The sequence below is a fragment of the Elephas maximus genome, chromosome 1 (genome assembly GCF_024166365.1).
Source record: "Elephas maximus indicus isolate mEleMax1 chromosome 1, mEleMax1 primary haplotype, whole genome shotgun sequence".
NCBI classification, from domain to species: domain Eukaryota; kingdom Metazoa; phylum Chordata; class Mammalia; order Proboscidea; family Elephantidae; genus Elephas; species Elephas maximus.
Window position 1 is genome coordinate 17,927,051 of NC_064819.1, and position 25,898 is coordinate 17,952,948.

The 25,898-nt window shown below is 38.1% G+C and overlaps 1 protein-coding gene across 1 annotated transcript in view; it reads right to left on the reverse strand.

Annotated features, from left to right (window-relative positions):
* Nucleotides 1–419: 419 nt before the first annotated feature.
* Nucleotides 420–25,898, reverse strand: part of UBXN7 (UBX domain protein 7) — a 72,599-nt gene continuing 47,120 nt past the window's right edge. The window contains exons 6-11 of the mRNA XM_049879537.1: nucleotides 19,812–19,958; nucleotides 17,162–17,252; nucleotides 16,360–16,487; nucleotides 11,501–11,894; nucleotides 11,271–11,350; nucleotides 420–7,548 (exon numbers count right to left, since the gene is read on the reverse strand). Coding sequence (XP_049735494.1) covers nucleotides 7,387–7,548; nucleotides 11,271–11,350; nucleotides 11,501–11,894; nucleotides 16,360–16,487; nucleotides 17,162–17,252; nucleotides 19,812–19,958 — 1,002 coding nt within the window. The 3' untranslated portion in view covers nucleotides 420–7,386. The remainder of the gene's footprint in view (nucleotides 7,549–11,270; nucleotides 11,351–11,500; nucleotides 11,895–16,359; nucleotides 16,488–17,161; nucleotides 17,253–19,811; nucleotides 19,959–25,898) is intronic.

A 25,898-nucleotide genomic window follows, 5' to 3' on the forward strand; every position in this document is an offset into this window, starting at 1 on the left:
CCCCAGGGAATCTCTAAATACTGTTAGGAACTGCTTGAGAAATACTTGAAAGCAAATACCCCAAGTTGACTTCACTCAGATCCCTAACCCACCCCACCTCCCTATCCCCAAACAAATTTCATTCCTTGATTAACCCCTCTGAAGAAGATGGGCAGTGAGGTTTGGGAAATGACATGAAAAATGTTTAAAAACACAATTAGTGAAGACATGCCAGAATGGGGTGTCCCGGATGGTTTTAAACGCATTGTTCAACCTGAACGCATACAAAGCACGCACAGAAGCTACAGACACTACTGAGGGTTTCTATGGGACAATCAATAGCTACTTGAAAGAGGACTTTGTTTTGTAAAGTGTTAAAAAAAATAAAAAGACACCAGATGCTTAGAATTTGTTAACTGTCAAAAGGAAAACTGTTCTTCAAAAAAAAAAAAAAAAAAAAAACAGACTCTTAAAGGCGTGAAGAAAATCGTGTCTAACAGATTCATGCCAAAGCCTGGGTGAAAGCCCCTCGAAGCCTAAGCATCATGTCATATGTCAGCATCTGTTGGGATTCACTCCTCTATATCTAAGACTAGAGGATCATCTCATAGCTTTACTGCTTCCCAACAGGTTTCCAAACTTAGGGGGGCAAACCTAGGAGAGTACCAAGGCCCAGGTCCCAAAATGGGTAAGATAAACAGTCCCCATTACAAGCTTGCTACTCATCAGCTGAAAAGTGGAGATCACATGCTACTTTCTCTCTAATTAGCAAGTAAAACAGGCTTTTCTAGTGCCAATGGTCACTCCATGTGAGGCTTAACTTACAGGGCAGTAAATTATCAAAAAGTGATTATTAAGGGCATATGATTAGTGTCATAAACCTACTTATATTTGAAATCACACCATTTCATGTACTGAGTTTCCACTATCAAGAATGCCAAAGCTTTGAAAAAGCACACTATGAAATCATTTTGTTGGAAACAGCAAGATATCCAACTGGGCGTCACATTCCAGTGTCACAAACTTGAAATGAGCCTGGTGATCTGCACTATAAAGCCAGCCACCTTGGTGGAGAAAAAAGCCAAATGGCAGGGAATGGTTCTGGATAAAGAATCTCTCCCTTAACAGCTCAAATTCCCATACTGGGTCTAGAAAAAAGCAAATAAAACATCTTAAGTAAGGGAGAATTCAATTCCAGGTCACCATTTACCTAACAATTTGAAATGCTTCCCATTTATTTACCATGTAACAACTTCTTTTGATGGAGATAAAAAAATAGTACTTACTATGTTCAGTTCAGCTTAACTGTTCTTCCTATTTGAAAACTCAAGTGACTTTATGAGGGATATAAAATCGCGGGGCATTTTGATCTCTAGAGAGGGAGTATATCACAAAAATTTGCTGTTTGTTGCTACAGAATTAAGTACAAGGCCACTTCCCATGTATATTAAATGAGTATGTGGTCGTTCTTAGGCAAAATACTACCATTGGTATTTGCATCTGTAATCCTACAAGTAAATCTGTTTGTTTTTTTTAAAAATACCTCATTATAGAGATGTTAAATTATGTAAGATGTTAAATTATGTATGTAAGGTAGTTCATATACTGGATCTCCCAAGTTTACTTTTAGATCATATGGCTAAGAAGGGTCTGTCCCCAAATTTATCACGTTTATGAGAATGACTGAGATGAGGAGCAGCACAATAGCATTCTGTAGGCCAAAAGAAGGGAGAGGGTTGTCATGAAGCTCGACATTTTCTATTTGAAATAAGAGAATTCTCCTTAAGTGAGAGAAAATGAGCTATAAGGATGTTTGCCTCAAATTCTTTCCTTGTATACTAATTTATATACAAAAAAAGTTTAATTTAACATATTAAGACTTAAAATGGACTTTCTTAAACAGGAAATTACTTTAAAAACTATGATTAATTCTCAGGAAATGGATGTCAAAATTTAAGAATAGAGAACTGAGAAGTCAAAGAAAAAGGAAGATTCAAAGATTTTCTAATTAAGGGTCCAACCATCACATCCAATAACCTAACCACATGAGTTTAGTTCATGGGAAAACTACCAAAGCTATCATATTCTCTGTAAACACTACTAATTCTAAGCTGTAACAGGACTGATACAAAAGTGAGTCCAAGGCCGAAATAACCATCACTGAAATGCCAAATCTCCACAGGGCAGGAGAAATCAACATACTGGTATCGTATTCTCTGTTGGTGATTTTCAGTCCTAGAGGACGAACATTCTTGCCACTACTTTAAGATATGTACCATGTCATTCCAAGGTTTTCATGGCAAGACAATAACTGAAATGCTAAGCAAGGCAGACCAATGTAGCTGAATATTCATAATATACTATCTTTAAGTAGCCTATTCATCAAGTCTTACATTATTGGAAAATTCAGAAGGGTTGGTTCCTCTTATCCTCATTTGGTTTTACACAAGACCTTACTTACTAATCTAGCAATATGCATCCCATGATTTACTACTGAGTAGTTAAATGAAAGAGGGCCAGAAAAATAAAGAAAAAAAGAGTCACACGATGGAGATATACTCTAAGAGATAAGAAGTATTTTAAAAGTCAGGTTCATTAAAAAGTTGTTTCTGCTAAAACCAAGTGTGAATTCTACAACTTACACAAATCGACGATTGCTCAGCCAGCAAAGTGCTTTCTTTAACCACAAAGGTAAAATAAAATTTAACTCCAGTGTCACTGGAATATTTGATTCTCACTAATGAAATTTTAGTAATACCCTGATTAGGACCACAGCATTAAATTTTAAAAATTAATGGTGTTTAAAAGATCTAGAAATAACTATTATTTTCTCCATTTTGGAGATTGCAGTCATCACAGTGAGGTTAGATCAAGTCATGGGGCAAATGATACCTATCTCGACGTAGGAAAAAAGCAAATGAACTGATTAACAAGTACATTTTTAGTTAGCCTAGGGTCGCTATGAGTCGGAATCGACTCGACGGCAGTGGGTTTGGTTTTTTTGGTTAGGGATAACATATAACAAAGGGGAGAGACTAGAGGCATAAAATTTCAGAGTGGAGAAGGACTTCAGAGACAATCTAATTCAGTGGTCTATAACCCATGGGTCCCCAGAATTTCTGCAAGGGGTCTCCAATTCCAGACGCACATTTACATTTTCTCCGTCTACGAAACTGATGATATAATACCTAACCCCATACTTCCCCACCCCTGCCAATTTTTGAAATCACAAGTCCTTTTACTTGAAAAGACTGAGAACTATTGATCTAGTCCAATTCTCTCATTTTCAGAGAAGGAACCTGAGACTCAGAGAAGAGAGACCTGCCAAGATAACAGTGACATAGCAGCAGAACCGTTGCGCAAGTGCACTTATGCCAACAAATGGTGCCCTTTCCATACATCACATATGTATTTAATTTGCATCTGGATAGAGAAATTAAACCTTTCCTTCATTTTTCAGTTGCTAGTACCTCCCTCTGATATTTTCGCTGAGTGTCCAAGTGAGATCTCTGCTGGCTAAGAATCTTTAGTCCTGGGATCAGTAACTCTTTCCTACTGGGGTCCTTGGTACACCCTATGTCTAGCAGTTACGAAAGGTGAGGCTAACGAAGATAGGTGAGTTAAAAGAAAACCTGAGCTGTAGTGTTTGCCACCTTTCACTCATTTCTTTGAGAAGACCGTCCTAACTAAAACCTACACTATTCTCTCCCCTTTTGAAACTTCCATTGTAATTATAGTTCAGTCAGAAAAGTAAGCATTAACATGTTCTCAGACTATCTTATATGTGGTACATCTACCCAGTTGGATAAAATAGGCAAAACCAAACCTTATATTTCAAAAATTGTCTAATGTTGATTAAGGACTCAATAAATAACTGTTGATTTACAAAGCCAAGGAAGTATAATTTTGCCACAAATTTGAAAAAAACATCCACATAGAAGGATCAATAATCTGGTATGGACGGGACACAGAAGACAACTGTATCTTTTCCTAAAAATGGTACAAAAAATTGATAAAATCGATTATCTTTTCCATTTATTCTTGGCAAATAATGCCACAGTTATTTCCCTTCCACATTATCATCAGAGCATCATTTTTCTTTTTTTTTTAAAAAGCAATAAATAATTCAGCCCTCGAAACAATGGCATAAGAAAGAATTTATAGGCAACTGGAGGAGGGGGTAGATGCCACAAGCTCTATCTCAACTCTTCCCCTACCATTAAGGAAATGAAAGCAAATGATAATTTACATAGACAAACAAGACAGTCTTTTGAGTAAACTGACGCCCCTGTTGTAGGAGAATACAGCACGGTAGAGTGACCTCCCCTTACTAGCTGTGACGCTCTGGACCAATTCTCGTGAGCCTTAACTTTCTTCCTTATCTACAAAATGAGAAAAATATACCTTTTGTAGGGTTCTCAGAGAGATTAAGGGAGATAATGCACACGAAGTACTTAGCACATGCTGGTCACTCAAAATTAGCTCCCTCTCTTTCCCTCACTGGGCACTATTCTTCTCTTGGGTGGCTCCTTCTTAAAACAGATTTTAAAAAGTACTCTCCTTACTTTCTCCCCATTAGTTTTCATTTCATTTCCCTGTATTTGTCCCCTTGTCACTCTCCAAGTCTATCTTGTTCTTTTCCTCCGCACCTTTTAAACACTCTTTCAGACTGTTCCCAAAACCTACAAGGAACAGCTTTTTAAAAAACTAATCTTACTGAACTCTTTAATCTATTCAATAAAACCTCTCCCCCAAAGAGCAAAGGAACTTGTAGAGGAAGTAAGACAAACTGGAGGAAGCATACTCTCTAAGTGGATTAAGTTATACTCTTCCCATGTATAATCTATAGCCTCTTCCCCTATAGGCCTCTACATTAACCCCAGGATAATTACACTCCTGTCATGAAATAAAATAAAATCTTGTACACCTCATACTTTAAACTCCCTAGTTATGCCTAAGTTGGATGAATGTCCTAAGTCCTATTTCTCTGATACGCTTATTTAAATCACTTTATATGTACTTGGTCATCTCATAATAATCCAACTTGAAACAGTCACTTTGGTTTTCTCATAAATGGATATGCCACGGCTGAGCTTATCAAAATGAACTACATGTTGTTATTAAAGAACATGTCTTCTTAGGCTGTCTGGATGTATTTTATAAACAGAAGCTAGTAGTTGAGAGAATGAAACAAAGCCCTATAGGGAAAACTCTAAACTTCACTTTTTTGACAGATTTGGGCTTTAGCTGTGGCTTTGCTGAGAGTGGAGATGGGTGCTATCACAGCACCAAAGCTGAGCATACCCTCATTTCTTACCTGGGCCTCCCTGAATTTTTAGATTTCCGACCCTGGTTCCTGTCTACTACCAACAATTTTCTTACTCCCAAATGTACCTTTGATAGTATATAGCTCTATTCTTCAGGCAGCAAGTATGTTATTCAAGGTCAGATATAAATGAAGAATTACCATGAAAACCACGTTTCCTCAATAAATCAGAAACTGCTAGTTAAGCCTCAAGAGCCTATGGGGGAAAAAAATCAAAGTGGTATTACTCAGTCACCAATCTAAAGAGAGAACTTTGACTCAAGGTAAAAATGAAACTGTAATTATATAAATATATTTATAAATATTTATACAATTATATACTTATACATAAGCACTTACACAGACTTAGAAAAAAATGTAAGAACATTAATTCATAAGGACTCACTGAAGAATAAACAGAATTTTCCATGATTTCCTAGAGGAGATACATAACTCATTCTTTAGGGAGGGTCCCTCAAAATCCAACCATTAGAAACCATATTCTGTAACTGTGTTCTAGCAACAGATAAGCCACTTTTTGTTGCCGAGAGAGTGATCTTAAAGTAGATGGGAACCTACTAAAGGTCTCTGAGCAACAGCAGTTTATACCAAGTAGAAGAATCCATCTAAACCCCCAACTGACACAATAGGTCCATTTTATATCATGGTTTTAATAAGTTAAAGTCCTGATTTTGCCACCAGAATCACTATTACCCCTTCCAAGGACTCTAAGGCTCAAAATGAGAGCCGAGCACACAGTGAAGCTGATCAGTAAACGGGAGTATACGGATTCAAGATGGCCTCTTCTAAATATTGAAAAAAACCAACTACAATTTGAATGTGGCTTTTGCTGGCAGAAAAAATCTACATTTGAAGATTACTGGTAATTCCTTCCCCCACCCCCCTTTTTACTAAATGTGGTTTTATGAATTGTGTTTAAAGGTCTTACCCTTAGAGAGGCTTTCAAGTTTTGACACCTTTTGCAACAAAACAGCATGAGGATTTAAGCTCATTTAGTCACCAGAGCCTTTTAGAAACTCTTCCAACCAGGGGTCAAAATGAATCATTATTTCTAACCAAAGTAACTTGGTCAGCAACTCTCAGCTGCATCTTTTTCTTTTTCCCCTGGGACATACGTAAGTATGCCCTAATGCACATAGGACAATCAGTAACCACAGTGGTTACAATTATAAGCCATTTTACTGCATGATTATCGAAGAACTGCCTTCCTTTAAATCACTGGTGGACCCAAACAATGGAGAGGCCAAAAGAACTAATACGCTGTACTGGCAAAACCAGCAAGCACCTTCTGACCCCAGTCACCACAATTTGCTCAATAAATGTCTGTCCCAGGGCTGGCAGGATCAATGTACTTCAGAGTAGTAATGAAAGAAGCTGTCTCAGGTTAGGACGTTAAAAGTCACCCTACAACACTCACCCTACACTTAACACTCATTTTACCAATAACACATATCATGGAAATCATTTTTGGAGTTGGGAAGACAAGGGAATCTTTTGAATAAGATTTTTAAACGTGATAAACAATAATTATAAGGGATGCTTTTTCCATGTAAACAAAAGCCTGAATGCTTTGTTACATATTTCCTACATGAAACACCAGACAAAACATGTGTCAGAGAATTTCTTCTTCCTAATGACAAATAGAGACTCATGAAAAAGGGAGGTGGCCCTTATCCTGAATCGAGCCATTCCTTAGCCAAAGGAGTCTGAGGAGCCATGTCATCATCTGATCCCCAAAAAGCGCCATGTAAGAGATCACTTCACGGAACTCACATTTCCTGTTGCCAGTACTAGGAGACATCTTAGCCTTACACTTCCATTTGGTCACCAGAGTAGGTAAGAAAGAAAAACAGAAACAAAGAATGAACAGTAGAAAAAAGAAGAAAATAGAGGACAGAGAAAGAAAAAAAAGAAGAAGATGATTACAGGAGAGAATGGGAAATAAAACTGAGAGAAGGCAGGTGACTTGCTTGCCCAACTGTGGCTCTGTGGTCCTATGAGCCAAAATGCATACTCAGTAACATAGTATCTCACAGGGAAAGGGAAAAAAGGGGTAAGCTGAGAGAGGTCAGGCTATGGTGTTAATTTCTTTCCTGTACAAAGACAGTCTCTTGAGGACAAAGGCCTGCCTCTTGTAAAGTAATGTCATAGTCCAGGTGAGACAGTTTCCTTCGAGGGAAGTTGGTGAGAAGTTCAAAACGTTCATTTGGATATCCTTTAGACTGGACATGCTTCACCAAAGCCTATGAAAAACAGGAGAAAGACAAAGCTGTTAGACGGAAATAAAGGAAAAAGCATATTAATGAATCAAATATATCATTCATTTTTATCAAATCAGATGAGATATACATTTTAAGTTATTTTACTCTTTTGGAAGGGCCAACAAAATTCTTTGGACAGGAGATAATAAACATGTATCTAATGATTTAGGGCCACTAAGTGACTACACAGAAACCCTGGTAGTGGAGTGGTTAAGATCTACGACAGCAGTTTGAATCTACCAGGCGCTCCTTGGAAAACCTGTGGGGCGATTCTACTCTGTGCTACAGGGTCCCTGTGAGTCGGAATCAACTTGATGGCAACATGTTTGGTTTACGGTTTTTAAGCGATTACTGAAATATGCAGGGTTATTACTAACTCTAAATAAACAACTCAATGGCTCTTTAGGAAATTATCATCCTCATTTTTAAACTTTTTAACAGTTTTGCTTCTTTCTTATTATCAGGGAAGATACAGCCTTCATCCTACCCACGGCCAATCTTGCTGCCTATGCACTGGATCCCTTTTGTTCTTGCCTTTTCAGAAACTCCGCACTATGGACTATCCCCTCCTTTACAATAAGTGTCTCCAACAACTTCCTCTCTACAGATGCTTCCCATCAAACTTAAATATGCCCAGGTTCTCTTTCAATCCTCTTTCCCTCTCTGATTATTGCCCACTCTCCCTGCCTGCTTAACCAGTAAACTTCTTAAAAAGGTGGTCTATAGTTAGTTGCTCTCGCCATTGTCTCACCTCCCAGGCCCTTCCAAACACTAGGCCAGGGAAACAGTGTGGGTGTCATCATCATCATCACCATCAGCAGCAGCAGCCAGACCCTTTCATTCCAGCCGCACAGTGTTCTAGAGCTAGCCTGATCATCTCCACACACTAATGGCCAAGTATAAATAAGCTAAGCCAGCCAGACTCGAGAAAATCAGAGCAAGTCCACGAGAGCCAAAATATGACCTGAATTTAGAGACCATCTCAAGAATAGATTTGACGTGCTGAAACCTAGTGACTGAAGCCCAGACGAGTTGTGGAATGACATCAAGGACATCATCCATGAAGGAAGGAAGAGGTCATTTAAAAGACAGGAAAGAAGAAAAAGACCAAGATGGATGTCAGAGGAGACTCTGAAACTTGCTCTTGAACGTCGAGCAGCTAAAGCAAAAGGAAGAATTGATGAAGTAAATGAACTGAACAGAAGATTTCAAAGGGCGGCCCGAGAAGACAAAGTAAAGTATTATAATGACATGTGCAAAGCGCTGGAGACGGAAAACCAAAAGGGAAGAACACGCTCTGCGTTTCTCAAGCTGAAAGAACTGAAGAAAAAATTCAAGCCTCGAGTTGCAATAGTGAAGGATTCTTTGGGGAAAATATTAAATGACGCAGGAAGCATCAAAAGAAGATGGAAGGAATACACAGAGTCATTCTACCAAAAAGAATTAGTCGATGTTCAACCATTTCAAGAGGTGGCATATGATCAGGAACTGACAGTACTGAAGGAAGAAGTCCAAGCTGCTCTGAAGGCACTGGTGAAAAACAAGGCTCCAGGAATTGATGGAGTATCAACTGAGATGTTTCAACAAACAGATGCAGTGCTGGAGGTGCTCACTCGTCTATGCCAAGATTACGAAGACAGCTTCCCGGCCAACTGACTGGAAGAGATCCATATTTATGTCTATTCCCAAGAAAGGTGATCCAACCGAATGTTGAAATTATAGAACAATATCATTAATATCACACGCAAGCAAATTTTGCTGAAGATCATTCAAAAATGGCTGCAGCAGTGTATCGACAGGGAACTGCCAGAAATTCAGGCTGGTTTCAGAAGAGGATGTGGAACCAGGGATATCATTGCTGATGTCAGATGGATCCTGGCTGAAAGCAGAAAATATCAGAAGGATGTTTACCTGTGTTTTATTGACTATGCAAAGGCATTCGACTGTGTGGATTATAATAAATTATGGATAACATTGTGAAGAATGGGAATTCCAGAACACTTAATTGTGCTCATGAGGAACCTTTACATAGATCAAGAGGCAGTTTTCAGACAGAACAAGCGGATACTGAGTGGTTTAAAGTCAGGAAAGGTGTGCAACAGGGTTGTATTCTCTCACCATACCTATTCAATCTGTATGCTGAGCAAATAATCCGAGAAGCTGGACTACATGAAGAAGAACGGGGCATGAGGATTGGAGGAAGACTCATTAACAACCTGTGTTATGCAGATGACACCATCTTGCTTACTGAAAGTGAAGAGGACTTGAAGCAATTACTAATGAAGATCAAAGACCACAGCCTTCAGTATGGATTGCACCTCAACATAAACGAAACAACAATCCTCACAACTGGACCAATGAGCAACATCATAATAAACGGAGAAAAGATTGAAGTTGTCAAGGATTTCATTTTACTTGGATCCACAATTAAGAGCCATGGAAGCAGCAGTCAAGAAATCAAAAGACGGATTGCATTAGGCAAATCTGCTGCAAAGGACCTCTTTAAAGTGTTCAAGAGCAAAGATGTCACCTTGAAGACTAAGGTGCCTGACCCAAGCCATGGTATTTTCAATTGCATCATATGCATGTGAAAAGCTGGACAATGAATAAGGAAGACCGAAGAAGAATTGAGGCCTTTGAATTGTGGTGCTGGCAAAGAATATTGAATATACCCTGGACTGCCAAAAGAGCAAACAAATCTGTCTTAGAAGTAGTACAGCCAGAATGCTCCTTAGAAGCAAGAATGGCAAGACTGTGTCTTACATACTTTGGACACGTTGTCAGGAGGGATCAGTCCCTGGAGAAAGACATCATGTTTGGCAGAGTACAGGGTCAGTGGAAAAGAGAAGACCCTCAAGGAGGTGGACTGACACAGTGGCTGCAACAATGAGCTCAAGCATAACAATGATTGTAAGGATGGCTCAGGACCAGGCAGAGTTTTGTTCTGTTGTGCATAGGGTCGCTACGAGTCGGAACCGACTCGACAGCACCTAACAACAACAACACAAGAAGCCAGACTCATATCTTTCCCAAGGGTTGAAAAATACACAGAGGAAAGGTCTGTCAATATGGACTTTTTTATACCGTGCTTTAAGTGAAAGTTTACAGTTCAAGTTAGTTTCTCATACAAAAATTTATACACACATTGTTATGTGACCCTAGCTGCTCTCCCTATAACGTGACAGCACACTCCTCCTTTTCATCCCGTCAGCTATGGACTTTAGATGAAAAGTCCTCAGCATCACCGCGATGGACCATGTGCAAAGAAGGTGTAAACAAAAGCCATCGTATACAGCAAGGAGGATGTAATGGAGCAGAGAATCACAAAGGGGAAAGCAAGTGGGCACAATGAGAGAAACACACAGAGAAACAGCCCTGGTTCTTAACCAGCTACCAGGAAACTAGGGGCCCCACTACAGTTTTCAAATAACCTCACTTCCTTTTTTCCAGGGGCTTCTATTCCATGTAATCACAGAGAAGAAAAGCATTGATGGAACAGCCCTACGTGACTTGACTCTTGCCTAAGACAATCTGGAGAGGGAAAGTAGTCAGAATTAAGGTTCACCACAGTTAGGTTTCCAGTTAGAGGTCAGGCTGAATACCTAACACCTATTCCAAAGGACCATCAAGCAACACTCGCCGGGCTTACTCCCATTAATTAGTTCCTCTGCTTCGTGCAAAAGCTCCCAATTAGATATACTTACTAGCAGTTTAGCTTGCTCTGGAAGAGTGATCTGTTCCCTTTTTCCATCTGGATACCGCAACATCAGCTGTGCTTTTGGTCCTATAGGAAAAGTTAAAAAAAAAAAAAAAACCACAGATACCAGGAGCTTAGTACAGAAGACTAATTTAAATAGATAAGACTAATATAAATAAATAAATTCCTTCAGTGACATTCAAGTTTTAAGGAAAGTAAGTTTAGAATGTAACTCACCATTTATATCTACCCCCTCCACTATTCCATCTGATTTCTCAGGTGACAGCTCCAATATTTCTGAATCCACACCTGGTAACCCTTGGTGGTTTGTGGCTATTCCAGGATCAGTCCTGGCTGGGGGCTCGGTTAGTGGCCTTCTGTTCTCCTCTTTTCTATGCCCCAAATCTTTGTGGGGAGACTTTCTGGATTTGGCAAGATTTTCTACCTCCTCTTCTTCATCGGAGCCACAAACCGATATGAACTCCTCACTGCCAGAAAAAAGTTCAGATTCAGATTCTTCATCTGAGCGGCTATCCTGTTTTGTCTGTGTAGAATCAAAATGTGTCTCTTGCAAGGAGGCTCTGATGGCAGCTTCTAGCTGGCTGTCTTCACTTGCATCTATAAGGCTCTCCTGGCAGATGCAGTTATAAAACAGGTGGAAAGAAGGAAAAAAAAACAACAAAAAACAAAACAAAACAAAAACAGTTAAACCAAAATATAGTTAATCGAGTCAAACAGGGCATAAGAAACACAATAGTCACGTTGCCACTATTATTTCTGCCAATGATGCCGTATAGAAAACCACTCAGTTAAAAATTTCATTTACCAGTTTTCCCTTGGAGTTAGAAAAAATTTGCGATCTGAAGCTAAAGCAGTACTTAGACAGAAATTATAGAATTAAACATTTATATTAGAAAAGAAAGTTCTCAAATTAATGACCAAGTGTTCACCTTAAAACAAGAAGCACGACCCATCTAGTAGAAAATTAAACTCAAATGAAGCAGAAGGAAAATAACCAAAAAACAAAAGACAGAAATCAATGATCTAGAAAACAAATACAACAGAGAAAAATCAATGAAAACAAAAGCTGGTTCATTAAGATCAATAAAAGAGATAAGGCTTTAGCGAGATGATCCAGAAAACAGAAGAGGAGCCACAAATGACGGTAACAGGGTGAGAGGCAGGATATCACTAGTCCCTACAGTCAGTAAAGGGATAAGAAAGGAGTACAATTAACAACTTTGTGCCAACGTATCTGACATCTTAGCTGAAACAGAGACACCAAATAATCCTATTATCTATTCATGAAATCAAAGGCCCAGGTAACTTCACTGGTGAATTTCAACAAACATTAAGGAAGAAATAATTCTATATAAGCTCTTCCAGAAAACAGAGAGGATGAAACACTCACAATTCATTGTGAGGCCAGTACAACCCTGGTAGCAAAACCAGACAGGGACATTACAAGATACTACAAGAAAAACAAAACGTAACACAAAAAAACCCCTACAGATCAATATCCTTCATGAACATAGACAAAAAAATTCCTAACAAAATTTTTGCAAATCAAACCTAATGAAATTTTAAAAAGTAATGTATCATAACCAAGTGAAATTTAGCCCAGAGATGTAAGGTTGGTTTAACATTCAAAATTCAATCAATGTAAATCCACTAAAAAGGAAAACCATATCATCACCTCAATAGATGTAAAAAAGCATGACAAAATCCACTCATGATAAAAACTGAGCACACTAGGAACAAAGGAAACTTCCTCAGGTGATAGAGTATATCTTTGAAAAACAGCTAACTTCAACTTTAACGGTAAAAGGCTGAAGGCTTTCACCCCAACCATCAGAAACAAAGATGTCTAACCTCATTACTTCAACATTGTACTAGAGATCCTAGCCAATGCAGCAAGGCAAGGGAAAAAAAGAAGGCAGACAGATTGGAAAGGAAGTCAAACAGTCATTATTTGGTGGCGACATGACCATCTATGTGGAAAATTCTAAGGAATCTACAAAAAAAGTTACTAAAATAAGTGAGTTTAGCAAGGCTGCAATTGTATTTCTATAGACTAGCAACAATCAGAAATTGAAATGAAGATAACATTTACAATAGTACCAAAAAATATGAAACTTAGAGATAAGTCTAACAAAAAGATGTGAAACATCTATACATGAAAGACTACAAAACACTGCTGAGAGAAATTAAAAGCTTAAGTAAATGGACAGATATATACCATGTTCATGAATCAGAAGATTCAATATTAAGATGTCAATTCTCCCCAAAGTGATCCAGAGTCAATGCAGCCCCATCAAAGTCCCTGTAGCTTTTTTTGTAGAAAGTGACAAGCTGATTCTAAAATGTACATGAAAATGCAAAGGACCTAAAATAACCAAGACAACTCCAAAAAAAAAAACAAAGTTGGAAGATTTACACATGTGATTTAAAGATTTATTATTAAGCTACAGTAATCAAGACAGTAAAATACCGGTGTAATGAAAAACGTATCCGTTACTGGAAGAGAAAAAAGTTCACAAATAGGCCCATACATATATGATGAATTAATTTTTTTATTTTTATTTTTCGATGAATTTGTTTTTGACAAAGGTGTGAAGGCAATTCAATGGCAGAAAAGATAATCTTTTCAACAAATTATGTTAGAACAAGTGGATAGCCATATGCCAAAAAAAGAAAAAAAAATTTCAAGCCTGCCCTAACACCATATACAAAAATTCATTTGAAGTGGATCATAGCCATAAGTAGATAAAAAGATTTAAAATGAAACAAAAAAACAACACAACAGGACAACATCTTAGAGTAGACCAAGGTTTCTTAAGTAGGATACAAAAAGCACTAACTATAAAAAAATTTTTTTGATAAATTGGATTTTATACAAATTTAAAAATTTGCCCTTCAAGAAAACTTGTAACTCAGTAAGACAAACAACCCAACAAAAAAATCAGCCAGCAATCTGAATAGACACTTAACCAAAAGAGATACACAGCTGGCAAAAAAGCACATGAAAAGAAGCTCAATATCATTAATCATTTGGGGAATGCAAATTAAAACCACAATGAGGTACCACTAAACACCTAACGCTGAATGTCTAACACTGAAAAATCAACCACATCAAGTTCTGGTGAAGGATGTGAAAGGATGAAAACTCTCATACACTACAGGTGGGCCTGTAATACGGTCCAACCACTATGGAAAACAATTCAGTAGTTTCTTAGAAAGTTAATCATCTATCACAACACCCAGCCATTACACTCCTAGAGATTTACGCACGAGAAATGAACTATACGAAGCCTTGGGCACAAATGTTCAAAGCAGCTTTATCTGTAATAGCTCCAAGATGGAAACAACTCAAATGTTTATCAGCAGAAAAATGGATAAATTGTGGTATATCTACACAATTAAACATTACTCAGTCAGTAACAAACTAGTGATATACATAACAACATGAATGAATGTTAAAATAATTACAGAGGGGAAGGAGAAAGCATCTGAGGGTGATGGTTATTTTCATTATCTTGGCTGTGACAGTTTCATGGGCATATACATGTATCGAAACTTGTCAAATTGTAAACTTTAAATGTGTTCAGTCTATTGCACATCAATTATACCTCAATAAAGTAATAAGATTTTAAACAAAATAAATGTAAGGCTAATGTGCCCACATGACATGCAAAGACTTAGATGGACTATAGGTAACGACAGTGTACCACTTAGGTTCACTTTAAACAATGACACTATGGCAGACACTGCTAGGTTCCTGACCAACATCCACCCTTCTTTGCTTCCTTACTAACGTAACTTAAATTGTGTTTACGTAAGAAAACATATCCAGCTAAAACAAGCAGAACACTATCTGTGGCTGTCTGGGAATGTTTACCTTCGTGATATAGGCACCACTCTCTCTCCCTCCTTGTCCATGCTTGGAATGTAGACATGATACCTGGTAGTGCAGCAGCTACATTGTGAGCATGAGGACAAAAGCCAAAATTAAGGATGGAGGGGAAAAAAAAGAGGAGGAACCTGGTTCCTTGAGGACAGCCACAGGAGTCAAGCCATAGATCGCCTGCCTCTGGACTTCTTGTTGAGAAAAACAAACCCCTTTCTTGTTCGACCCATTATTTGTTAGCGTTTCTTTTGTACACAGCTGGTGAAATTTATGACATTCAGAGTTTGGTATCGGAAATTGGGTCTGAGGTACCAGTCACCCAAATCAACCCTGTACAGTCACTCCAATTTCATGGTTCCACTCTTTCCCACTGAAGTGCCTTAACTTTTGTAATAGGCCTGATGAGGCTGTGAAATCTGTTGCAATTCAGCAACTCACAGACTCTGGGTTTTGATATCAGCCTTATGACTATTAAAGAAACTTAAAAAAAAAAAAATGTTTTATAAAAGAATTCTATGCCACCCCTTGGCAAGCATCCAAAGCCTTTCAACAAATAGGTACTTTTTTCTACATGATTACAGGTGATAACTTAAGAAGCCATTTCATCATTGTGTGATAGACTGCCAAAGTCACGTTCTTTTTTTTTTCGAAGTCACATTCTTTAAAACTAATTTTATCCTCACTGACATCAAACCGGTCTAAGTAATAGCATACTGTAGAAACTAAGTACCTCAAATAATCTCTGGAAGGGCTAGAGAGCCAAGCCCTAAAGCCACATAGCTAGTAGTAATGCACAACTATACCATGAGAACTGTTCTAGCAAAAATACCAATTCCACTGCTACTTGGAACTGGGTACCAGAAGCTTTGCTGCTGCTGCCCCCGAAGACATGGACGCTTCTGCAACCAGGCTTGCCAGATCAGTTCTGCTTATTCTTACATATTCACAGTGTTTATTTCTAAATCTAGGTCTTAAGTCATATGGGTCTTATGATTTCACTGAGAAGACAGAACTCTTTTGTGAGAAATTATCAAAATATAAGGAGGGTGTCTAAGATGTATAGCCACAAATAATAATTGCCCAATATTTATATGACTAGTTTTACCATCTTAACTCAAACATTTTACATAAAATGCTTAAGTACAGTTATACTTAAAATTGCCCATCACCACTCCATAGTCATACTTACTGAACGGGCACATTTTTTGGGAGGACTGCTAGAAAGTCCATCCAGTTGCCCATGTTCACCCAGGAATCCTGTCACTTGGTCCAAGAAAGAAGAGACATCTAACTGGTGCCACTCTACTAGCTTCTGACCTGAAGATTGAAACCCAGAAGGAAAAAAAAACAAATCAAAACCCTTTCTGAGCCTTGTTATTCATTAAGTATTTCTCTCAGCACATGCATCATTAAAATTGTGAATACTATCATCCCCCGCCTCTCACCAGCTTAAGTTACACAGTGTCTCCATAACCTAGAAGACCATTATAACCCACCTAAGGGATTCCCAGCCATCGTTTTGAGGCAAATACCTTACTTGCTGATATCACTTATTGCCATTTAGGAAAAAGAGATCCAAAAAACGCCTGATCTATAGAAAATTCAATCAATTAATAATAAAACCAACTCTACCTTGTTTCTTAGTTGAGGTTATAACTAGTAACGGAATGATCTTAAATTTTAATGATAAAAAACCTAAGGGGATCCCTTATAAAATGATGAGAAAAATGAACATACCAGTTATTTTTTGAAATAACAGAACTGCTCAAATATAAAGTATCACTCTCTCTCAAAGTTGCCAGAAACGAACTTCCTAAATACACACTTCAGCAGATGTTTAAATAATGATGAATATAAAGTACATGAACAAGAACCCATCACCTCAGTTATTATGAACAATTCTGAGATTGGGTCCAGTCAAGTATTAAGGATCGATTATTTAGGTAACTGAAAGACAAATGATAAAGGCTGTAAACCGATATCAATCTTACCTGTCCGTGGGTCCAAGATGGAAACGTAGGGGAAATCCCCTAGCTTATAAAACTGTATGTATCTCTGACCTTCCTCACTGTCATGATAAACCTATAAATCATTAACATAAAAAAAGTCAGCCTCTAAAAAAACATATCAACTATATCTTTGTCATACCCCAATAGCAATTAATTCTCCAAACATGCCTTTAGTATATGTTTTAAGATCTCATTCTTACATTTCAGAAAAAATGAGCCCTGGTGGCACAGTGGTTGAAGTGCCCAACTGCTAACCTAAAGGTCAGTGGTTCGAAACCACTAGCAGCTCTGCGGAAGAAGGATGTGGCATTATTTCCAGAGATTTTCAGCCTTGGAAATCCTAACGGGGTTGCCATGGAATCTACTCAACATTAGTGGGTTTGGTTTTTTGTTTTTTCATTCTGGTGTGAAGTCCCTCAACTTCCTGTCCTCCACCCCTTCTGGAAACTCCGTAAACATATGAATCCATTCCATCTCCCCCGCCAGTTCAGAAGATGTGTTACTTTGTGTTCAAGTGTCTCTGTCTACCTATGCTCTTGATTCCATCTATTCCTATCTCCTTTCATGACGTTCTGGCATCGATTATTCCCTCCCTCACCTCTCTTTTAGCCTGTTCTCTACTAGCTACCCCACATCATCTTAGCCTACAAACACACTCAAACAGCTCCCTTCCTTTAAAAAGATCCCCTCTAAGTTCCCCTCCTTCTCTAACTTTCTCTTTCCTTTTTCGACTTAGTTCTTAAAAGAGCTGTCTGTATTCCACGTCTCCCCATCAGCCATTTCCTCAGAAGTTCTAATCTTGCTCTTGTTTGCATCATTCTGGTAAACAGCTCTCACAAAACCACAATGATTTTCCAACCAATAATTCCACAGATAGATATTTTTAATCGTTATATTTTTGTACCTCTCTGCACAAGCTGACACTACTATCAACTACTTTCCCTTTTCTTGAAACAGCCCAGGATTCCATGATAACCAAGATCTTCTTTTTCTTCCCTGTACCATTCTAACCCTTCTTTCTCAAAGTCCTTAATATGTTCTCCTTCTCTAACTACACTTTAAATGCTGGTATACTCCTGGATACTTTCTTCAGCTTTCTCTTCTCCCTCCGTCTTATAAAAACTGTAGACCAGAACTGCTAGGTTCACATCAGCATCTCCACAAGGATGTCCAGAATCACTTTCAAATTCATCATTTTGCTCCTCAAACTTGTCTTCCTTCCATAGTCTCCGTTTTAGCGACAGCACCAATTTTTTTTTTCCTTACACAGTAAATAAGTCAGTCCAGTTGTACTTCTCCTAAGTATCTCTCTCACCAATCTCACCTATCCACAATCAATTCTGAACACTTCCACCCAAATCTGATCGCTCTTCCTTGTACCTAAGACACTCCTGTAGCCATCCAATGTTTTAAAACAAAGCCCAAGCTTCTCAGTGTAACATAGGAGGTTCGTAGTTATCTAAGGCACTATATCTCTCAACGGCCTGGTATTATTTAACCACTTTCACTGCCCCAAAGAGACGGTTTAATTTTTGAGTCTCCAACATTTATATACTTGATTCTCTGCCAGGAATGCCAATTCTTTTTTACCTACCTGGCAAACTTCTGTTCATCTTTCAAGCCCAATGCAAATGTCAGCTCCCCAGGGAACTAATCCTTGACTCACTCCAAGAAATAACTCCTGACTCTCAACCACATGCATCTTAATAAATCACACTATATTAAGGTTATAAGCTCGAGTTGCCTAGCACAGTGTTAGGCACAGAGAAGATGCTTAATCAATATGTGATGAATAAAAGCAAAGGAATTTTACTATTCAGAAAAAATCATATTGAATCTAGAAGTCCATAAAACAAACACACAATTTAGTAACATTAACAGCACATCCTGTAGTGAGAAAAAAATTAAGTTCATTCCAAAGTTCCTTTTTTTAAAAAATCATTTTTCATTAAAAAAACAAAAAATTAAGAGCAATGTCATCTAATCTTACCTTGATAATTCACAGAAAAATAAAGTGGAGCCAGCAAGATTAAGTGGCATGTCCAAGGACATATAGTTAAACAGTATCAAAACTCAAGTCTTAGCCAAATGTTTTTTTTAAAATTACACCTACACTGTACAATATGGTAGCACGTAGCCACACATGGCTATTGAAGCACTTGAAATGTGGCCAGTACTGATTGAGATGTACTGTAAATGTAAAATACATGCCAGATTTTGAAGAGTTAAAACAAACAAACAAAAAGGCATCTGGCTAATATTAATTACATGGTGAAATGATATCCTGGATATATCGATTTAAAGAAAATATATTACTAAAATTATTTTCACCTGTTTACTTTTTTTAATGTGGCCACTAGAAAATTTAAAATTATAACAGTACAGCTCCATCTTCTACCTTAAACTCTTCTGGGTATGAATATTATATGCCTTGGTTCTCTTTTTTCCCCACCTCATCTTGGGAGCTCTTCACTGCTGCTCTTTCTCATCTTTACTATTTCAGCCACTGTGGGTGGTTTTATTTTCTTCTATGTCATAATTTAACTTAGGTATCAATTATTTTTTTCCCATTTCTAACCCAACTCTTCCTTCCAACCTCCCACATTGTAGAAAATTTCACTCTTCCTCCCACCTGCCAGAAAATGAAATGTTCCCGGATAATATTCTTCACAGCTTCATTGCTCCATACATCTCGGTTGAGGCACTGGCATGCAAAGTCTTGCACATTCTGAATGTTTATCATCAGCCACTTATTCTGCATCTGGCCACACTCTTTGGCCTGTAAGAGTAAAGTCACACATTTATTAGAAATAACTTGTACCTAGTGACTGACTGTGTTTCAGAATTCGGAAGCTGTCCTCTTTTCATATACATGCTGTTTTTCTTCAAGTATGACACCTAGAGTTTTATGTATGTACCCACGACTTACATTTAATTTGCATATGTACATATTAATTATACTATTTTCAAGCATTTCTCAAATTCAAATGAACTGTTTTCAAATTATTTCTCAATTATTTAAAAAAAAAAAAAAAAAAACAGTTGCTGCTGAGTCAACTCTCTTTTATCCACCATTTTTTTCCCTGAATACAATAATTTTATTCTGTTTTGTATTAGTGCCAAAATGTCAGTTCTTACAATCACGATGCATCTTGAAACAACACGAGCATGTACAGAGATGAGTACAGGGCCGCTATGGGATGGAAATGACTCAATGGCAATGGTATACAAGCACAAGAAGCCCCGGTGGCACAGTGGTTAAAGACCTCGCCCGCTAATTGAAAAGTCCATGGTTCAAACCCACCACCCGCTCTGCAGGAGAACGATGTAACAACCTGCTTCCATAAAGATTTACAGTTGTGAAACTCCGTGGGGCAGTTCTACTCTGTCCTATAGGGTTGCTATGAGTCAGAATCGACTCGACAGCAATGGGTCTGGGTTTTCTTTTTTAAATTTTTATTACACTTTAAGTGAAAGTTTACAAATCAAGTCAGTCTCTCATATAAAAATTTATATATACCTTGCTATGTACTCCTAATTGCTCTTCCCCTAATGAGACAGCCCGGTCCTTCCCTCCACTCTCGTTTCGTGTCCATTCCACCAGCTTCCAACCCCCTCTATCCTCTCATCTCCCCTCTAGCCAGAAGTAGCCTCAAGTCTCTACTTGATCTAAGAAGCTCATTCTTCACCAGCATCTTTTTCTATCCCATTGTCCAGTCCAATCCCTGTCTGAAGAGTTGGCTTTGGGAATGGTTCCTGTCCTGGGCTAACAGAAGGTCTGGGGACCGTGACCACTGGGGTCCTTCTAGTCTCAGTCAGACCATTAAGCCTGGTCTTTTTACGAGAATTTGAGGTCTGCATCCCACTGCTCTCCTGCTCCCTCAGGGATTCTCTGTTGTGTTCCCTATCTGGGCAGTCATCGGTTGTAACTGGGCACCATCTACTTCTTCTGATCTCAGGCTGATGTAGTCTCTGGTTTACATGGCCCTTTCTGTCTCTTTCCACCATTGTTGTAATAGAATTTTTAATGTATGTTTAAACATCTTTATCTGAAAAAGAGTCTACAAACTTAAGGTTAACAAGTCACATAATTCTCATAAGTCTCTTCCAATCCCTATAAACATACACAACTTTCCTTTAATAGCTGTAGCCAGCATGTATATATTACTTTATGTTGTTTTATTTTCCACTGCATCATTTTCTACACATACTTCCAAATATATCCATCTGCGCCGGATTCCTCTATACAAATATATTGCTCTTCAAATTATTTCTTGGTTATTTAAAAACAAACAAACAAAAAAGGAAACTCTGGTGGTGTAGTGGTTAAGTGCTATGGCTGCTAACCACGGGGTCAACAGTTCGAACCCACCAGGTGCTCCTTGGAAACTCTATGGGGCAGTTCTAGTTCTACTCTGTTCTACAGGGTCGCTATGAATTGGAATCTACTCGATGGCAGTGGGTTTTTGTTTTATTAAAAAAAAAAAAAGTTGCTGCTGAATCTATTCTGACTTACGGTGACCCCATGTGTGTCAGAGTAGAACTGTGCTTCCATAGGGTTTCAATGGCTGGTTTCTTGGAAGTAGACAGCCAAGCCTTTATTCTGAGGTACCTCTGGGTAGACCTGAACCTCCAACCACTCAGTTAGCAGCCAAGCCCATTTAACTGTTTGTACCACCCAGGGCCTCCTTCTCAATTATTAGCCAGGTGCAATTTTATACAATCACCTTAAACATTTTAGTAAAAACTCCTGGAGATTTTTTGTATCTTAGGGTTGTTTTTGTAGGAATAGATATCAAAAAACAGGATTATAGAATAAAAAAAAAAGATTATAGAATCAAAGGACATTTGAGAATGATTTCCACAAGACTCCCCCGTTCACAGCATACAAACATTCATCATGAGTGAGTACTTTCTGCCTAGACAGTTTCTCATTACCATCAACGCCTAAGAAATGTTGCTGAATGGGGAAAAAATGGCAGAGGAGCAAATGAGCAAACACTACCTCAAACCTTTACAGACAGGAAATGACATGAAAGCCATAATTTTGAATAATTTTGTCCTGGAACAATATTCTTTTCCAAAGTAGTTTGATACTGGAAAATCTTAAGAATCAATGAAAGAACATAAATCACTTTGGAGATACTAGAAAACATAACATTAAGAATTGGAAGCTGTCAAACAATGAAATGTTTGAAGATCAATATCCCAGGTAATACCAATGGAGTGGTATTGGCCATACTGAATCCAATAATCATATTTTCTATTATGCCAGTGTGATGGCAATATTATATGTCAACTTGGTTATTAGGTATGATTCTCAGTGGTTTGGTATACACTATGTAATCACCTTCCATTTTGTGATCTAATATGAACAGTCAATCAGTTTTAAGAGGTGTTGCCTTGGGGGTCTGGTATGTATGTTCTGAAACTCACTCTTTTTTCTCAACCCTGCACTCTTCTCGTCGTGTGGTTCTTGGGACATAACCCTGCGTAAGTCTCTGGCCTGCCGCCTGACCTGTAGGTTTTGGGTTCACCAGCCCCTGCAACCATGTGATCCATCAAAGGTCTTCAGCCTGTTGCCTGACCCACGGGTTTGGGACTTGCCAGCCTCACAACTACGTGAGCCAGTTCCTCACATCCGTGTGGACCATTTCCTTGAAATAAATTTGTCTCTATATGTATCTATATATGCTTCACTGACTTTGTGCCTCTAGAGAACCCAGACTAAGAAAGGAGGAAACCACAAACTGAAGAGGAACAAATGTTGCATTCATTGTCAAAAACACTTCAAGGTCTATCCTGAAGTATAACACTGTAAGTGATCAATAATCAATGCCCATGGAAGCAGCAGTCAAGAAATCAAATGACGTGTTGCACTGGGCAAATTTCATGCAGGAGACCTCACCTCTTTAAAGTGTTAAAAAACAAAGATGTCATTTTGATGACTATGGTACACCTGACCCAAGCCACAGTATTTTCAATTGCTTCATATGTATGTGAAAGTTTGACAATGAAAAAGGAAGACGGAAGAAGAATTGGTATGTTTGAATTGTAGTGCTGGTAAAGAATACTGAATATACCGTGGGCTGCCAGAAGAATGAACAAATCTATCCTGGAGGAAGTACAACCAGAACGCTCCTTAGAAGTAAGGGTGGTGAGACTTTGTCTTCCTTACTTTGGGCACATCCTCAAGAAAGACCAATCACTAGAAAAGGAAACATCATGTTTTTGGTAAAGCAAAGGGTCAGTGAAAAAGAGAGAGATGCTTAATGAGTTGGATTGGCACAGTGCCTGCAACAATGGGCTTAATCGGAGCAACAACTGTGGGCATGGTGCAGGACCGTGCAACATTTGGTTCTGTTATACATAAGGTTGCTATGAGTTGGAGGTGACTCGATGGCATCTAATTTTCTGTTTTAAGAAAATTTATACAATCTTACAAATACTATTATTGTATTTTTTATATGAATCCCCCAGATGATATTATTTTCTAATATTTACTTACTGGTTCCATAGATGAAAACCCAAGTTCAAAAAGAAGTATCCCTAACTGGTCAAGGACTTATTTTAAAGTATATAAATATACTTGCTCCTAGGAAGTAACAGTGTTTCAATTATTGACTTCAGTATAGCACACGTATAGGCTTTAATAAAGGGGTGATGAGTGAATAAATAAACTGCCTTAGCTGAAGAAAAATATTAGCCCAGATTTAAAAATGGAGAGTTCTTTGTTTTTTAAAATGCATCCATTCACATTCATCTTTCATTAATTCAGATTCATTCATTCAACAAAACTTATTGAGGAAATACCATGTTTCAGGTACAGTTATAGATGTTGGAGTTACAGTAGTTACCAAAACACAAAAATCCCTGCCCTCATGAAGCTTACACCAGTGAGAAGCCTTATACCAGCAAAAGAAACTTTGAAATGGTACTATCCACACTGAAGATACTATTAAGATATTACTGCTACATTTCACCAAAGAGAATATTCAAGTGGTCAACGAGCACATGAAAAATGCTCAACGTTATTAGCTGTCAGGGAGATGCAAATCAAAACCACAAGACACCACTTCACTCCCACTAGGATGGCTGAGATAAAAAAGAACAATGGAAAATAACAAATGTTGGTGAGGATCTGGAGAAACTGGAAGCCTCATCCATTGCTGGTGGGAATGTAAAATGGTATAGTCACTGTGGAAAACATTTTGGTGGTTCTCAAAAAGTTAAACACACAACTACCATTGTTGTTGTTGTTGTTGTGTGCTGTTGAGTCAATTCCGACCCACAGTGACCCTACAGGGCAGAGTAGAACTGTCCTGTAGGGCTTCCTAGGCTATATTCTTTATGTGAGCAGATTGCCAGGTCTTTTACCCCACAGATTAGCTGGTGAGTTCGAACTGCCAACCTTTCAGTTAGTAGCTGAGTGCTTAACCATTGTGCTACCAGGGCTCCTTGAAAACTAACATATCATCCAGTAATTCCACTCTTAAGGCCTGAAAGCAGCAACACGAACAGACACATGTACACCAACGTTCACTGCAGCACTATTATAATAGCCGAAAGGTGGAAACAACCTAAATGTCCATCAATGGATGAATGGATAAACCAGTGTGGTACATACATACAATGGAATACTACTCAGCTATGAAGAGAAACGAAGTCCTCATCCACGCTACAACATGAAGAACCTTGAAACCATTACGCTCAGTGAAATACATCAATCACAAAAGGACAAATATTATATGACTTCTCTTATATGAAATCACAAGAATGGCAAGAAGACCAAAATTTATTAGTGGATATCAGGGGTGGAAGGGAAGGGGAAAAGGGGAGTTCGTGTTTAGTGTTTATGGTGATGGGAAATATGGCAATGATTATTGGTGATGGTTGCACAACATAATTAATGTAACTGATGTCATCAAATTGTATACCTAAAAAATGTTAATTGGCAAATGTTATCTATATTTTTACAATAAAAAATAATAAGAATAAAAATAAACAAATAGCAAAAAGAAATTATTGCTAGAAGGGAAGGAAAGCCTCAAAGAAGGCATAACTTCAGACAAAGGAACACTATCTGGAGAGAGTATAACAGATTCTTAGACAAACTCACAAAGTACAGTAATTACATGAGTCAACGCCTAGAGGTGAGAAGGGGCCACGGGAAAAAAGAGGAACCTTCCCTCTTGGATCTATTAGGTTGTACTGGATCAACATTTAAAAGCCCTTGTGGGAAGACCCAAGGGCAAGCGTGGCTACACCAAATAGACAAGTATATGACAGGGTTTATTTGTAACAAAGGAGAAACAGTGGGAGACCAACATATCTCCCAATCCTAGACAGATACAGATGAAAAATAAAATATACAATAAACACACACGCATAGTAAAAAGTCAAGAAGGAAGTATGTTAAAATATGCATGGTACTTCTTTATGGAAGGGGAAATAATTATTTTTCCTTACCTGTGTGCTAATGTTTCTATAATTTGTCTAATTTGAATAAAACTAAATGTAAGCTATGAAGTTTATTTAGAAAAGCTGGATATTTGTTACTGAACAGGCTCCATTTTTAGCTAAAATATTTTCACTTGCATTTATATGAAGTCCTTTGTCCAGAAGTTTACAGGATAGCGGAGAATGAAGAAAACCTAAGAAATGTCTGCTTGCCCAGGTCAGACTATTTATACTAAGTGCCTTGGTCACACAGCTCAAG